We start from the raw sequence: 17,928 nt of genomic DNA on the forward strand, positions 1-17,928 counted from the left end.
CTGATTTTGATGCAAGATCCAATTGAAAATTAACATGGCATCTTTTCTTATACACTGTCTGTTTAGGGCTCTTCAGAAATAAACAGTGCTACTACTCGTCTTATATTTGAAAGAATTTCAATGAGATATTTCACAACAAATTTTATACAACAAAATTTGTATAAACAAACATTGGTGATTACAATGACCTTTTTAGCAATATATAGTTTGCTTTTAAAAATAGTGGGCTCAAAACGATTACGTAAGACCTCAATTCCTAAAATCCAAAACTCTGAAAATCAAATGCCTTATAACTTATTTGAAGGAAAAACCTGATCTGAACAAATTTGATACCATTTATCTCACTATCTGTGAGCATTCATGTTTCAATGCTGAAATATTAATGTGCTTGATTATGTGGAACTGTTACTCCTCCATCAGTATTACATAACACAAGGCATACATACTGTATTACCTTTCTAAAATGGGGGAGGGGTTAGGTGGGGGGCAGATACAACACCACATTCTAAAACACTTCTGACTCCAAAGATTTCCAAAAAAGTTATGGGAACCTATACATCACACAAGCTTGAACGTACTTGAGGAATGCAGGGTTAGTCCAATAATAAAAATATTAGGCTCCAGAGAATGTATCTATGGTATCTAAAAAAAGACAGAGATTCAATTTATTCTTCAAAGAACAGAAGATATCAGAGTATTTCATAACTCCAGAGAAAACATTCACCAACACCCTTTCGTCCCCTTTTTACTGTACATGGTTAGAAAGGGTTGTAGCTATAAAGTGCATAAGGGGACTGTATGAACCTAATATATATATACTGCCTTTTAAAATGTCTGTAATTCCATAATATTAGTAAAGTTAAAAAAAAAAAGCAAAAAGGCAACTCATTTTAAAGTTTTCTTTGTAACACAAGTTTCCTCAGGGAGAAACTTACTGTTGGCAGATGTATAAAGCAAATATGATGGAAAATTTCTGAAAGATGGAACAGGTCTGAATCTAGTGCTTTACTGCCTTGGGAAGTAAATAACTTGCTTGGCAGAATTTCAAAAACAGAAAAGAATAAGCTGAGAAGAATAAGACTGACAAGACTCATCTGCTTCCAACAAAACTAGTGCAAGTCCCAGTTCATTAGGCAAAGTGCTGTATCTTACTATTTTATATTCTACTACCACTTTCCAATAACTGGGAATAGATTACAATTCAGTTATAATTCACAGAGAAGAAGTTTTTAATTATTAGATGATATAGCTGCTACAAATCTTAGTGTTATAAAAACCCAGTTATCTGAAATAACCTCAGAAAAAGGCTTTAAAAGCAAAGAAAGTAGAGGAAGCATTCCAAAAACAACAACAAGAGATTCAAAGGTAGAGGGTCTGGAGAATGGGGAAAATATGCTGGGACTTAGGTAGAGGAGAGACAGTAAGTAGCAGAAATGGAAAATGGTTAACAGCACATGAAGTTTTACGCTCATACTCAGTTATCCTCATATCCCGGCCAGGGCTACCATGTGTACATAGCTTTGGTTTTCCCAGCCTCTCCCATCCCTGACCTCCCGGAATCAAGGTACACCTATAACAATCAAAGGGGTGAAAAGTTTCCGTATGACTCTAACCTGAAAGAGCAAAAAGCCACAAGCAAGAGAATCTAATCACAGAATATGAATGGAATCAATAGGGAATGGCTGCTAAATACCAATAGTTTGCTTTCTTCCTAGAGACTTAATTTTATTTTTAACTTTTCTGGCTCTCCCCAGCCCAGGAACTTGATTTGAGGTGTTTTTAAGACATTACAGATAGATATGTAACTTTACAGAGTAGAGAGTAAAATAAACAGAAATTTTACCCCATTCTCACCAAAACATGAAATAAGCTAAGACAGTTATAAAACTCTAGTGCTGAATATTTGAGCTTTCTTTTATGAAAAAGAAAATAAGCATATCTGATGTAGAGATTTATTTCAAGACATGTCAGTAATACAGACATATTCACTATCACAAACATATTCACTATCTACCAAACCAGTGTTTACATATTTTTCAAGTATGATCCCCCAGGTATGCATCTGAATCTCTAGACCACCTCAGACCCTCACGATTAGATTTGGTGATAGGGTTCAAAAATTTGCATTTCAAACAAAAGTCTTGGTTGATACTCAAGCACACTGAAATTTGGCCTATCCACATCTCAGACTTCAGAATTGGAATAGACTGTTAACATCTTCATCAAGCAGAGACAATTACAGTTTGTAACAAGAATCCAAAGGTGTTTTTTAAAAATCCTGAAATGCCTACTAATCAAATATAATTACTAAAGTTTTAGAGTTAAACGTATTTTCATGATTTTAATTCTCAGAAGCAAAAAGTCTATTTACACCATATTTTAAGCAGAATAATTAATTCGCCAGCATAACTTATTTTCCATTCTAAGGCTATGTAGCCATGACAGCAGGACTCTAGGGTCTGTCATATTTACAACTGTATCCCCAGCGCCTAAAATAGTGTTTTCTACATGTCCGATACACTCCAAAAACTGACTGACTGAAGAGTAAATCCTTCAAATATTCTAAATAAAGGAAATTGTACTATTTCAAAAAAGGTTTTCATAACTTGCTACATTTCTATTACCTATCAATTCAATGAGAAATTACAGACATATGCAAGTACCCTCTATATTATTGCCAAGGAAGTTCGTGTTCTGTGTTTGTGTTTCTTTTTGTTTTAGTTTATGTTTAAAATTCCGTAAGATTCTTTAACATCCTCCATCACCTATGGGATCAACTCCTGTGCAAGGTACAGAGTCAGAGTTAAGGCCAGTAACCCTTGTACTCCCAACAATAAAACAATCAACTGGTTTAACTACTTCTCCCACAGATAAACTTCATTAAAATACAGCAAAACATAATTTATGTTCAGAAGTCCTCGATGCAGGCGTAGCAGAGTTTCTTAAGATATGTTTGTAATCATCTAACCTTGGGGAGAAGCTACTTAAGAGATGAATCCAGAAGAAGTTCCCAGGCAAAAGGAACAGTTTAAGCAAAGGTACCCTAACATCCTGTTTTGGGAGTCAAATTCAATTCTAAAGCACAAAAATAGTAGACAGGGTACAGGTGATTATGGAAGGCCGTGCAAAAAAGGGAGATGTAAACCAATTTACAAGCAATGAAAAGCCAACAGAAAGATTTTAAGCAGGAAAGAAACACAATCAGATTTCTGGCAACACAGTATAGGAGGATAGTTAAAAGACCACTGCTAGACTCCATGTGATACTGACCGGTCTAAACAAGGCAGCAGGAAGAGAACAGACAAGATATGATAACTACAGCTTAGCATAGTAGATGGAAGACAGAATGGGGGGGAGGGGCAAGAATATCACCATTTGTCTTTTGTTTTTCTTTTTATTTAAATACATAATCTAATCATAAACCCAGAACCTATGTAACAGATTCAATGACCTGACATATAAAGAAAGTCCTCATTATAGGAAAAAAATGCACGAGTCTACAAAAAGCCTTTGTGAAGTAAACTTGTTTAAAAGAGAGATCAAAATGTTACAGTAAGGAATAAAAACAAAAACTGTCTCGCATGGGGCTGGCCCAGGGTGCAAGCGGTTAAGTGCGTGTGCTCCACTGCAGCGGCCCTGGGTTCGCCAGTTCAGATCCCGGGCGCGCACCGCTTGGCAAGCCATGCTGTGGCAGCATCCCATATAAAGTGGAGGAAGAGGGGCACGGATGTTAGCCCAGGACCAGTGTTCCTCAGCAAAAAAAAGAGGAGGATGGCAGATGTTAGCAGAGGGCTGATCTTCTTCACCAAAAAAAAAAAAAAAAAAAAAACTGTCTCGCATTTAAATAACGAAGCTAATAATTATGGGGAGGAAAAGTTATTATAATCGTAACCACATGCTATTTCTTAAAAACAAAGAAAAATCAAACACTGGTAGTATAACATAACATTCTTCCCAGCATCTTTAATTTCACATCTTAATCTTAAGGGTCATTTTCCAAGAGTATTTAAGGGCTACATCATTTTTCCCAAGTGTATCTCTCAAACCTTGAGTGATATTCAAATTACTTGTTTTAAGAAAATATCAAAACACTCTTTTGAAGAAAATATCACGTTTGCCTATTTTCCCTTCAACTGTTAACCAATCTAACTGCCAGAAACTCATTTGACGACAGCTTTACAAATGATTTTCGTAATTTTCCAACAACATTTTCATAGACTTCATGAAATCCTATATCTTTTACAAGATCTGCTACTTTATTTTACAATACAACCACTTCTCGTCTCTTCCACCAATAAAATCCTAACCCAAGCCATCATCTCCTCTCTTCTGGACTATTGCAATGCTTCCCAACTTTCCTCCCAGCTTCAACAGCAGGGGGTTTGGAAGAACACAGACAGTCTCTTCTCTGTCCTCCACATGGGAACCCCAGAAAACATTTTAAAATCTCAATCAGACCATGCTCAAAACTCTCCCATGACTTTCTGTCATATTTACACTTCACTTCATTCATATGTCAGCTTAAATGTCACCTCCTTGGAGAAGCCTGCCTATCCAAACTAAAATAGAATCTTCTTGCAAACCCCTAGTATGCCTAATTTTTCTTCCTAAGGTACTACTTACATGTTATGTACTACTACTACATTATATATTTGCTTATTTAGTATCTCCCTCAACCTCCACATATACACCCCCCCAAAAGGTAAGCTCCACAAGGGCAGGGACTTTGCCAGCTAGATTCAACACCTAGAACAGTGCCTAGAACATCAGAGGCATTCAACAAATAGAGCCAGTTAAATGAATATAATGACTATATTGTCACATGTTAATAACAGCCATCAGTGAGAGAATGAATAACAAAGACTTGGACACAATAGAGAGAAAGAAATGTTACTATTAAACAGAGAAGGATATGACAAGGGGAATTGTCAGTTTATTAGTAAATATCTTGTGATATGACAACTTTTGCTTGCCTGCATGCACTCACATAATAAATATTCCGGTGACAAAGATCCCATGTATATCAGAAGTAAAACTAGCTTAGAGATAACAATAACCCACAGACTGAGTCACTCCCAAGTGTGTTAACGAAAATATGGAGGGAAACAAGCTGAATTACACAGCTAAAGTGACCCCAGAATCAACTAGAACTCATAAGAATTCTCCATAAAATGGTTAATGGGAAAAATATGAAACATCTCAAGAATGCTTTTTAACTAGAACATCCCCTGTGCTCCTTTCCCCACATATCGTACCAAACTAGACCCACAGTTGCTTTCCTGAACTGACACTGAAAGATACTGTAATCTTTAGTACCGGCATTAGACTGCTTGTTAATCCATGTTATCCTAAAACTATTTGTCTGAAAAGTTTCCACTGGACCATTATCCTAAATGGATTAGCAAATTAAAACATGTAAAACTGCTCTTACTTTGATGAATTCAAGCAAAAAAGTTCAAATTCAAATTTTAGGTAGTACATAGTTCATCAAACAGAACTTTAGAAGAAACCACAGACATTCACTCTATTTCACAAATACTGAATGAGGCCAGTCACCACTACTACTACTCCAAAACCTAGGGAAACAGTCATGAGCAACACAATATAATCCTTGCTCTAACAGAGCATTTAGAAGGGAAGACAACTAAACTAATAACAGGGAGTCATCAGAAGACACCAGGGAGATCTAAACTAACAGATCTATCTAATGCCTTCATTTTAAATCTGTGGAAAGTAATCTGCCCAAAAAAATTTAACAAATTATGGGAAAAGCCCAAGGTTTTACTTGATCAAATTTTTCCCCAATATTATCATTTCATATTCTCAAATTATAGATTTTTAATGTCATCTGATTTTAATTCACAAGATATTTAAGCTATCATTATTTCAAGAAATCCACCAAACTTTTAATCCAACAGTGAATTCATAATATTACAATATTCTACTCAGTGACTGTTCCTGGCATGAAAATTCAAAGCACTAAGAAAACAGATGGGCCATCTGAATCTCATTTCTAGATCATGACCAAAAGTAATTTCTCAGAGGTTTTGTACATTACATGGAAGAGGCTCCCAAGGACGAGTACCATATGTGTACTTTCTAATATAAATCCTAAGCAATTAGGATTTATAAGAAACAAGCAAAGTTTGGAGCTTTGTACCTGTGTGATGGAGAAGGAGCTTCAAATTGAGGCACTGTGCTATCCTCACTGACAGGAGAGTATAAGCCACTCATTTCCTGAAAACACAATTATTTGAGTTACAGGAGATACTCCAAACAGAAGATGTGTAAGTCAAGAAGAGCTATGATATTATATTCCTTTCCATTCCCAGATTTTTATCAAACCCTTTTTGTCTCAATATCCAAATTTCTCAAGGCTTCCTCACCAGAGTATAAAAGCAAGGATATCTAAAAAGTTAAGAAATAAGGCTTTTCTATGGAACACAATCTTAAAGAACTAGAAACTCTTTAATAAATATTGTTCATCTCTAATGAAGCCACCAACACAGAAAAAGACAAATGTAAATATTTTAAATAATATGTATAGTACACTATGAGAACAGTAAACTAGCTCATCATTAATCCAGGTGAGAACCTGTGAATAAATAAGATAAATATGACAGTATGGTAACTGAATCATTAGGTTCAATTCTCTAAAGTACAGAAGAACAGAAGATGTCAGTCTCTGCTTTAAAAATATCCTCTGCAAATATTAAGAAAGGTAACATTCCTCTTGATTCAAATATTAGCTTTATTTAATAATGACTTAAATTCTAACTTTTGATCATTAACCTAGAGAAAAAGGCCTCCTAATCAACTTTTACTGCATAAATTACGCCTCTGAATCATACTAACCTGGCCTCTTTTTTATGTTCTACATTTTAATTAATGAAAAAACAGCAAATTTTAAACTGCCACTAAAGATACATAATCAAGCAGAATTAATTTGACTAATCCAAGCTTAGTTGAATCATACAGCCAAGCAAGGGACATAAATATAGTAGTAATGAGTTAGGAATGCCACATGGGATACTGAACTTCCACTAAATATTAAACTCAGGATCATTTAATATGTTCTATGTTACCAGCAAAAGAAAATTATAACATGTGAATAACTAAAAACAAACACTAAATTTAAATATACCTGAAGACAATAACCTCACATCATAACAGCCTATGAGCCTCTCAAAGATCCTCCAATAGATTTCTGTAAATAGACTATACTATATTATAAATTCCTAGATAATTGGTAATGTATTCTCATATCTCTTTTTAAATTAGCCTTAGCACCTAGGAATGTACAGTAGATATGTAAAAAGTTACTTAATAAAAGAACAAAATTGTGACATATTACTTTAATAGTAATAATTGAGGGTTTTGTGGGAGTTGATTTAAGCTAATATGATGGCAAACCAAGAAAACTGAATGATTTTTTTTCAAGCTACCCAAGAATAATTATGGCAATAAAACACTGTGAAAACAAATTTAGAATACACTTTATCGTTAAGAAAGTGTTCAGGAAGTTTTGTCTACAAAAATGTACTCTCAATTAAAATCAAAGTAACATCTGTCACTTTCTAAATAACAAAGATCAAGCTCATAAATTTAATGTAGCAATTTAAAGGAAAAGTGACAATTTCACGAAATTGAAAAATTGCTAGAGATGTGAGAAATTCTTGATATCTTACTTCCACTCTTTTAATATCCTCTTCCAAAACACTTAGCTCCTTCTGGATCTGTTCCAGTTGCTGTAGATAAAAGAGAAAAAAGAAAGCCTAAACCAAACCACAATGGCATCACTACAATCATAAAATAACTTTATATTTGGAAAATGACTTCTAGGAAACTGGGCACTAATAGCAAAACCCACATGCAAAAAGAGCTGGAAGAGCCTATGTTAAAATATAATGTAGAGACAATATTTAAGAAAACACAACGTTTTACTTCTTTAATACAAGGATGACTTCATAATAAAAATATGAAAGATGCACAATGAATTACAATGTGACTTAATAAAAATACAAGACATCCAAAGAACTTGTCTTTCAAATTACCTCATTTAATTGTCAGCAATTAATACCAGCATGTCAGTTGTTGATCCCATTTTAAAAATAAAAATTAATCTCCAAGAGGGTAAATCCCACCACCCAACAGCAATCACAAGTTAGTATCTTAACATTTCCTTCTTAAGCATTTTTTAAAACATATTTAAGAGAATGTTTTGTCTTTGATACCTATTGCATCATAACCTTTTTCCGTGCCATTAAAACACGAATATTTTAATTGTTAATTAAAATGGTTAAATTAGAATGGTTAAATATATTCAATAATATATTTAACCATTCCCCTCTCACTAGAGACTTAAGTTGTTTGTAAACTATTATAAATAATTCTGGAACATATGAATCTGCATTTCAAATTTTATTAAGAGATTATTAAAAATAAAATTATTTGATCAAAAGACACAAAGAGTAGAAAATGTTCATTATATAAAACACTATACAAAGTTAAATTTCTATCACCAGTATATATATGATGCTGTCTTACTCTAACCCAGATATATTGAACCAATTTTTAAAATGTAAAACAATAATAATGAATACTTATGTAATACTTATTGTCAGACATGAAATAGGTACAATTACATATTAGGAAAATGAAACACAGAAAGATCAAAGGACTTGCCAAAGATCATTCATCATGTGAGTGGCGGAAGTGGAGTTCAAATCAAAGCAGCCTTCTTGCTCTAGAATTCATGCTGTTAACCACTATGCTATACTACTTCTTGAAAGCACTACCTTATTATTTAACTGTCATTTCTTTAATGACTGGTAAGAGTAAACAGACTTTTAAGGTTTATTAACATTAGCACCTTCTCTTCTCTGGGAATATATACAAAGTAGATAATATAATTAATAACTTATTAACTCAAATATTTATCAATCCTAAGTATTTTGCTAAATACTGAGAAGAACAGGATTTAGAAAACTACAGCCTTTGCCCTCAAGGAACTCAGTTTAGGGGAGATGGCAAACAAGAAAACCAATAGTTAAAATAGTAAGCATTATGGTGATGGTATGCACACAGAATTTAGGGAACACAGATTGCTCCTAACCTAGATGGAAAACTTGGCAGGAGGGTAGAGGCAGCTGGATAACTGAAATTAGATCTGAAATCAAATGAAAGGCTGAGCCTTGAAGGACTAATAGAATTTTGCCAGGCGGAAGACAGTGGAGAAAGATGGAATAAGCAGGGTAAATAATAATACATACAAATCCATAAAAGCTATGAGAAAGGGAAATAACAAATCTGAAACTATGACAATGAATGAAATCACCCAATGTTAACCAGTATAGTCAGAAGAGATGAGAACAAAACCTGGATGGTAGTGAACACCAATGTTTAAGAGATGGGCAAAGGAAGATGCAGCAGCCCTGCATTAACTATCAAGAAGGGGACAGCATTCTATCATAGAAACCGGGAGTGCGGGTACTTTCCTCCACCCTAACATTTTTCACAATACTCCTAACTTTAACCGAAACCTTGCTCTCCCTCAAAGATACAGTCTATCTTGGAACTCTTTCAAATAAAATCTGATCAGAATTCTCTCAGGCCCCAGGTTTCTCAGTACTAGGTAGGAACTCACCATGTCTACTGCATTCCATGGCCATTTCTAATAATTAGTCTTCCGCTCTCATACAAAAACCACTCTGGTCTGGCTCAATCCAAGCAGCCAAATCACTGTACTGATCTTAGCCATTGATAAACATCCCAATTATTTCCCACCATCACTGAAACCGTTTGTCTTCTGGTTCAGAGACATTTTCAACTCCAGTGATCTTAACCCCTAATTCAGCAAAGCATACCATGGTCTCCCTTAATCTTTTTCATTTAATTACTTAAAATGCTCCACTCTTGAAATCTTTATTTAAGCAAATGCTGAGGGATCTTTAGTATGACTACATTAAAGAAATATATTTAAAGGGGCCGGCCCAGTGGTGTAGTGGTTAAATTTGCACACTCTGCTTCGGTGGCCCAGGGTTTGCAGATTCAGATCCCAGGCGTGGACCTATACACCACTCATCAAGCTATGCTGTGGCAGTGTCCCACAAACAAAATAGAGGAAAATTGGCACAGATGTTAGTTCAGGGACAATCTTCCTCTCTGTATGATAACATACAAAATTCCTTTCTGCATGTTAACGACATGACCGGTGGTTCCTGTAGAGCCTCCAGATGAGGGCTGGTTGCCAAAGAAACCAACCACGTGATTAGAGGGTTGGAATTTCCAGCCTCATCTCCAAAGTCCAGGGAAGGTCGAACGGCTGGAGATTGAATTCAATCATCAATGGCCAATCAATCACACCTATGTAATGAAGCCTCCATAAAAAACCCTAAATTAAGGGGTTTGAATGGCTTCTGGGTTAGTGAATATGTGGAGACGCTGATAGGGTGGCATGCCTAGAGAGGACATGGAAGCTCTCAGCCCCTTCCCACATACCTTTCCCTATGGATCTCTTCCATCTGGCTGTTTCTGAGTTGTATGTTTCTATAATAAACTGGTAATCTAGTAAGTAAACTGCTTTCCTGAGTTCTGTGAGCCATTCTAGCCAATTATCGAGAAGGGGGTCATGGGAACCTCTGATTTATAGCCAGTAGGTCAGAACACAGGTGACAACCTAGACTTGCAATTAGCATCTGAAGTGGCATCTCAGTCTTGTGGTACCAAGCTCTTAACTGGTGGGATCTGGGGTTAACTCCAGGTAGACAGTGTCAGAATTGAATTGTAGGACATTCAGTTGGTGTCCACAGAGAACTGGAGAATTGTTTGGTATGGGAAAATCACATACATTTGGTGGCCAGAAGTATGGAAATTAGAGTGAGGAATAAAGGAAACAAGTATTTTCCCTTCAGGCATCAATGTAAGACATTATAGCACTAGGAGATAGAACACAAAAGACAACCATTTAAAAGAAGTGGAAAGAAGAATTGGGCTAAATTCACTCTGCAAACAGGTTTCATAACCCAGAGAGGCAGAATCTAGAATATAAGCAGGAATCAGAGTTCAAGAATGTTTTGGAGATATACGAAGAAAGTCCACAAAGATGAACTGCCATTATCTGAAGGAGAATTGATCACAAATTGGTAATGATAACAGACAAACCCCTGGATCAAATCTGTCTTAACACCATCATGAGTTTGGGGACTACTAAAAATAATAATAAATATATAAGATGGAGAAATGCTACTTGAGAGCACAGTCCTAAGCCATCAATAGCAAGCACTCTCTTAACACAGCACACTGTGCCAAAACTCAAAGAAAATTTAAAGAAACATTTAAATTCAAAAAGTGAAGAAAAGTCTCAGAATCCCTTAAGACTAAAATGTAAAAGAATTCAAAAATAGAGTCCCATCTTATTGACATTACCTTTGGTGCAGGTAGGCATCACCAGTACTCATTTATTTAACCTTCACTGATGATTTGATAAAAATATGCTCAAGTCTTAAACTCAGTATTTGAATTTTGTTTTTTAGAAGTTAATATAATTAGAATAACTTATAGCTGCCAAGACTACTTCAATCATCTGACATATTCAAAACTGAACAAAAGAATACTAGTATACTTTCAGAAAACAGCTGGCTAAAAAAGAGTAGCAAAATTTAATATATAAAAGAACAACAATGAGATACACCAGTGTACATCTATTAGAGTGTCCAAAATCCAGAACACTGACAACGCCAAATACTGACCCGGATGTAGAGCAACAGGAACTCTCATTCATTGCTGGTGGGAGTGAAAAATGGTACTGTCACTTTGGAAAACAGTTTGGCAGTTTCTTGAAAAATCAAACACATTCTTACCATACGATCCACTAATCACACTCCTTGGTCTTTACCCAAAGGAGCTGAAAACTTATGGCCACACAAAAACATGTTTATAGCAGCTTTATTCATAACTGCTAACACTTGGAAGCAACCAAGATGTCCTTTGGTAGGTGAATGGATAAATAAACAGTGGTAAATCCAGACAATGGAATATTATTCAGTGCTAAGAGAAATGAGCTTTCAAGCCATGAAAAGACATAGAGAAAGCTTAAATGCATATTACTAACTGAAAAAAGCCAAGCCGAAAGGCTATATATACTGTATGATTCCAACTCTATGACATTTTGGAAAAGGCAAAACCATGGAGACAGTAAAAATCAGTGGTTGCCAGGGGTTAGGAGTAGGGTAAGGGATGAATAGGTGGAGCACAGAGGAATTTTAGGGGAGTGAAAATACTCTGTATGATACTATAATGATGGATACACGTCATTATACATTTCTCCAAATCCATAGAATGTACAAAACCAAGAGTGAATCCTAAAGTAAACTATGGACTTTGGGTGATTATGATGCATCACTGTAGATTCATGAACTGTAACAAGTGTACCCTCTGGTGAGGGATGTTGATAATGGGGGAGGCTTTGCACATGTGAGGGCAGGGGGCATAAGGGAAATCTCTGTACCTTCCTCTCAATTTTGATGTGAACCTAAAACTGCTCTAAAAAAACAAAGCCTCATATATATACAATACACACACATAATATATACACACACACAAACTCTAAGAGACTTAATACGAAAAGCAAAGCAAATTTAGCCATATGAAGTGCAAACTAAGGTCTTACCATCCATAGCACCACCCCACAAACATACACATACTTAACACCTAGTTCCTGTAATGGCAGGCTTGATTATAAGGCTTCATTCAGCCTTCCCACAGTAACGTTTTTTAAGTTGAGAAGAAAACACAGAACAAGTAAGTCCAAAAATAAAAATGGGACTACAGAGGGCATATCAAGATGGCTTATTTAAAAGCAAATGTAAATAGACAGCAACACCAGTAGACTGTGATAAGTTATACATGTATAACAACATAAAACAAATAATAAATGTCAGACTTAGCCATAACATTGGCATCAAATGTAAATGGTCTAAATACACAATTATTAGACTGAGTCTGGCAGAGTGACTAAAAAACCTCTGTCTATAAGAAATTCACTTCAAATATAATGATTCAATAATTGATCTAACAAGAAAACAAAGACTCACTAAAGATGCAGAAAATTCTCACCATACATTTAACAAACTTTACACTGAACCATGCAATTACAGAAAACACATTTTTTTCAAGCACGAGTATTTCAAAATTTAACCAACTACCAGGTGATAGTGCAAATATCACATTCAAAAGAATAAAACACAAAGTATTTTCTGATAATAATGCAACTATAACAGAAATCCATAACAAAAAGACAACAAGAAAATTCCCATGTCCAACCGTTACTGCTAAATAACCCACAGGCCTAAGAAAAACTATAATGAAAATTAGAAACTATTTGGAACTAAGGAATAACAAACAAAATACTGTACCAAAATCAGCAGATGTACCTAAAGGAAAAATTATGGCCTTAAATGCCTATATTAGAAAAAATAGTCTGCATAATAATATGTACATCCAAGTTAACAAATTACAAAAGGAACAAAATAAAACCAAAGAAAGTTGAAGGACAGAAATTATAAAGAGCATAAAATATTAAAATAGAAAAAAAAATAAAATAGAGAACATAAACAAAGCCACAAGTTGGTTCTTAGTTAAGACTCATAAAATTGATACATCCCTGGCAAGAAATGATCTGATCAAGAAAAAAAAGAGAAAAAGGCACAGCACCAATAAGTAGAGTCAGGAATAAAAAGATAGCACTAAAAACTCTTGGGGCATTAAAAATTTAATATTCTAGACAATCTTACACACAATTAAATTTGAAAATTTAGATGAAACAGACAATGCCTAGAAAAAGTATAACATATCAAAAGTGGTATCTAAAACAAAAACCTGAATAAGCATATAACTGTTGAAGTGACTGAATCAAGAGTTTAAAACGTTCTGCAAACAAACAACAGGTACAGGTAGCTTCTCCAGCAAGATCTTTAAACATTCAGCAAAGATATCCTTCCTAGACTACACAAATGCTTCTAGAAAAGTGAAAAAGAGGGTACATTCCCCAACTCATTTGATAAAACAATCTTTATAGCAAAACTGAACAAGATTAGGATAAGGAAAAAAATTATAGGACAGTCTCACTAATGAATATAGATGCAAAAATCCTGAACAAAATATCAGCAAAGCAAACAATATAGAAGAGGATATACATCATGACCAAGTTTGGTTTACATAAGGGATGCAAGCAGGGCAGACAACCATCCTGGTGGAGTTTCCTAGAATGCAGAACATCCGGTGAAAAGACTAGGATATTCCTGGGCAAATCTGGACAGCTGGTCACCCTAAGTGCAAAGTTGATTGACTATGGTTAAACAAATGTAATTACTCACATTAACACAATGAAAAAATTCATATCACCTCAGATACACAAAAATTTTGGAGACTACTCAACCCCCACTCATGATTAAAGAAAAAGAAATCCTCTTAGGAAAATCTGAGAATAGAAATTTACTTCCTTGAATGATAAAAAGTACCTACAAAAAACCTACAAAAAACATCATACCTAATGGTGACACGTCGAAAGCTTTCACTTTGAGATCAGCACCAAGACTAGGATGCCCCGCTATCACCACTTCTATTCATCATTGTACCGGATGTCCTAGCCAGCAGAGTAAGACAAGAAAAATAAATACAAGATATAAGGATCATAAAGAAAGAAACTAAACTGTTATTATTTGCAGATGATGATGTGTACACAGAAAAAAATCTACAAACAAATTATTAGAATTAATGAGAGTTTAACAAGGTTGCTGGATACAAAAGAAATGTATATGTAAAAATCAACTTTATTTCTCTATACCAGCAACAAACAGTAAGAAACTGAAATTAAAGACATAGACATCATTTACAATAGCATAAAAAATGATTGAAGACTTAAGAACAAATCTAAAAAAAAGATGTATAAGAATAATACCCTAAAAAATATCAAAATTTTGAAGAACATCCTTAAGAACCTAAATACATAGAGAGAGAAATACCATGTTCATGGGTTAGAAGACTCAATATTGTAAAGATAGTCTCCCAAATTGATCTATAGAGTCAAAGTAATCCCAATAAAAATCACAGCAGGGTTACCATAGAAATGTACCAGCTGGTTCTAAAATTTATATAGAAATACAAAAAGCCATGAATAGCTGAGACTTTCCTAAAGAAGAACAGTAACGTACTTTAAAGTTCTAGTATTTAATACAATGTGGTATTGCCAAAAAGATAGACAAATAGACCAGTAGAACAGAAAAGAGAGCCTAAGAAACAAACCCACACACATATGCTCACATGATAGATGACAATGGTGGTACTTCAGAGCAATGGGGAAAGGACGGACATTTAAATTAAGGATGCTTGGACAACTGGATATCTATATGAAAAGTTCCCTATCCCTCACATTATACACAATAATGAATTACCAAGTAGATTATAGACCTAAATGTGAAAGATAAAAGAATAAAGCTTGAGGTAGATAATACAGCAAAATGTCTTCATGACGTCTGGTGGGGAATTCTTTACTTGACACAAAAGGTGCTAATTATAACATGAAAAACTAATAAATTTGATTCTATTAAAGATAGGAACTTCTGTTCATCAGATAATATCAAGATAATGAAAGCAGCCGCCCAATTAGAAGGCAAAAATATTTTTGAGAGAGAGAGAGAGAGAGAGGGACTGAACAAAGAATTTTTATCTATATTACATAAACAACAAACCATTAAGAAAATCAACTAACCAGAAAAAGTGCAAAAACCCTTAAGCAAGTACTTCACACATAGATAAAAAATCCAAATGACCAATTAACACAGTACCAGGTGCTCAACCTCATTAGTCATCACAGAAGTGTAAATTAAAACCACAAAGAAAGAGCAATACATACCCCAAGATTAGCTAAACGGGAAAAAGTCTATTGATACCAAGTACCAGCAAGAATTCAGTGCAATAAGAACACTCACTCACAGAATGCCTGTAGGAAGAGTAACTAATACAACTGCTTAGGAAAACAGTTTGGCATTATCTATTAAATTTGAAGATATATATATCCTATGACTCATCAATTCCACTTCTACATACATACTAAACATAAATATATGCAAATATACATCTGGATACATATATAAGCTAGTAGCATTCTTCAAAAACAGCCCCAAACTGAAAACAACTCTAAAGTCCATCAACAACAAAAATGGGGTATATTCATTTAATAGAATACTATACAACAACAATAATGAATCCACTACAGCCATATACAACAATATGGATGAATCTTGCCACAGCCAAAGAAGACAAGAACAAAACATCACATTTATATAAGTAAGTGCATTTATATAAGTTCAAAAAAAGAGAGACTTATAAATACTTAGGCATTAAAACAATAAAGAAAAATAAGGAGGTGATTACCATAATATCAGAATACTGACTACCTAAAAGGCAAGAGAGAAGGCTATAATCTGGAAAGGGTCAGCAGGAAGCTGCGCAGGTCCTAGCAATTGAATCAGGATGTTAGTTACATGGATGGCCACTCTACTATGATTCTTTAAACTGTAAATTTGTTTAATGGACTTTTCTGTCTTTTATTTCATATAAAAACATTACAAAATTCAATTCATTAAAATCCCAAAGGAAACCAAGACTCATCAAAACTGTCCTATTAGAGTAAATTAAACAGGTACTACAAATGTCCAGAAGTATATTTTAAAATTAAACCAAATGAAACACAAAGTAATTGTTCAAATGCCAGGACAAATTTCCACAGATAAGACTGGCTTTTACATGGAATCCAAAGCCCTTTTGTTCAATCTGACCATGAAGAAAAAATAACATGTTTATTAAATACACATATTTATTAAGTGCTGTGGTAGGCAGGCTTTAAGATAGCATCCAAAGGTCCTCATCTCTTAGTATCCACACCCTTGTGTGATTCCCTCTCTTTGTGTAGGCTGGACCTAACAATTTGCTTCTAACAAACAAAAGCAGCACACGTGTTGGGATGTCACTTCCAAAATTAAGTTATAAAAGGTATGTCACTGCTGTCTTCAAAACCCTCTCTTAGAGGATGTGGAGAGAAGGGTACTCTCATACACTGCTGGTGGGAGTGCAAACTGGTGCAGCCACTATGGAAAACTGTATGGAGATTCCTCAAAAAATCAAGGTTAGAACTACCATATGATCCAGCTATTCCACTGTTGGGTATTTATCCAAAGAACTTGAAAACACCAATTTGCAAAGGTACATGCACCCCTGTGTTCATTGCAGCGTTATTCACAATAGCCAAGACTTGGAAGCAACCTAAGTGCCCATCAAGGGACGAATGGATAAAGAAGCTGTGGTATATATACACAATGGAATACTACTCAGCCATAAGAAAGCAGCGAAATCCAGCCATTTGTGACAACATGGATGGACATTGAGGGTATAATGCAAAGTGAAATAAGTCAGAGGGACAAGGTCAAATACCGTATGATTTCCTTCATTAAGTAGTAGATAATAACAACAATAAACAAACACATAGGGTCAGAGATTGGATTGGTGGTTGCCGGGGGGGGAGGGGGGTGAAGGGAATGGTTCGGTACATGTGTGTGGTGATGGGTTTTAGTTGGTGTTTTGGTGGTGAACATGATGTAATCTGTGCAGAAGTGGAGGTGTAGTGATGTACACCTGAAATTTTTACAATGTTGTAAATCAATGTTACTGCAATAAACAAAAATTAAAAAAAAAAAAAACCCTCTCTTACTTTCTCACTTGCTCCCTCTGAGGCAGCCAGCTGCACCGTAGTAAGCTATCCTATAGAGAAGCCCATGAGGCAAGAAATTGGTATCCCTTTCCAACAGCCAGCATGTGAACTTGGAAGGGTTCCTATCCAAGTCAAACCTGGAGATAACTGCTGCCCTAACA

At 35.0% G+C, this 17,928-nt stretch overlaps 1 protein-coding gene across 3 annotated transcripts in view; it reads right to left on the minus strand.

Annotated features, from left to right (window-relative positions):
- COP1 (COP1 E3 ubiquitin ligase) overlaps positions 1-17,928 on the minus strand; it is a 239,848-nt gene that overhangs the window by 165,292 nt on the left and 56,628 nt on the right. For all 3 annotated transcript variants that reach the window (XM_087438258.1, XM_087438259.1, XM_004425010.3), the window contains 2 exons: positions 7,689-7,748; positions 6,161-6,237 (listed from right to left, as the gene is read on the minus strand). In XM_087438258.1, coding sequence (XP_087294384.1) covers positions 6,161-6,237; positions 7,689-7,748 — 137 coding nt within the window. The remainder of the gene's footprint in view (positions 1-6,160; positions 6,238-7,688; positions 7,749-17,928) is intronic.

This window comes from Ceratotherium simum, chromosome 2, assembly GCF_057802395.1.
Source record: "Ceratotherium simum simum isolate JZ-2026a chromosome 2, ASM5780239v1, whole genome shotgun sequence".
NCBI lineage: Eukaryota > Metazoa > Chordata > Mammalia > Perissodactyla > Rhinocerotidae > Ceratotherium > Ceratotherium simum.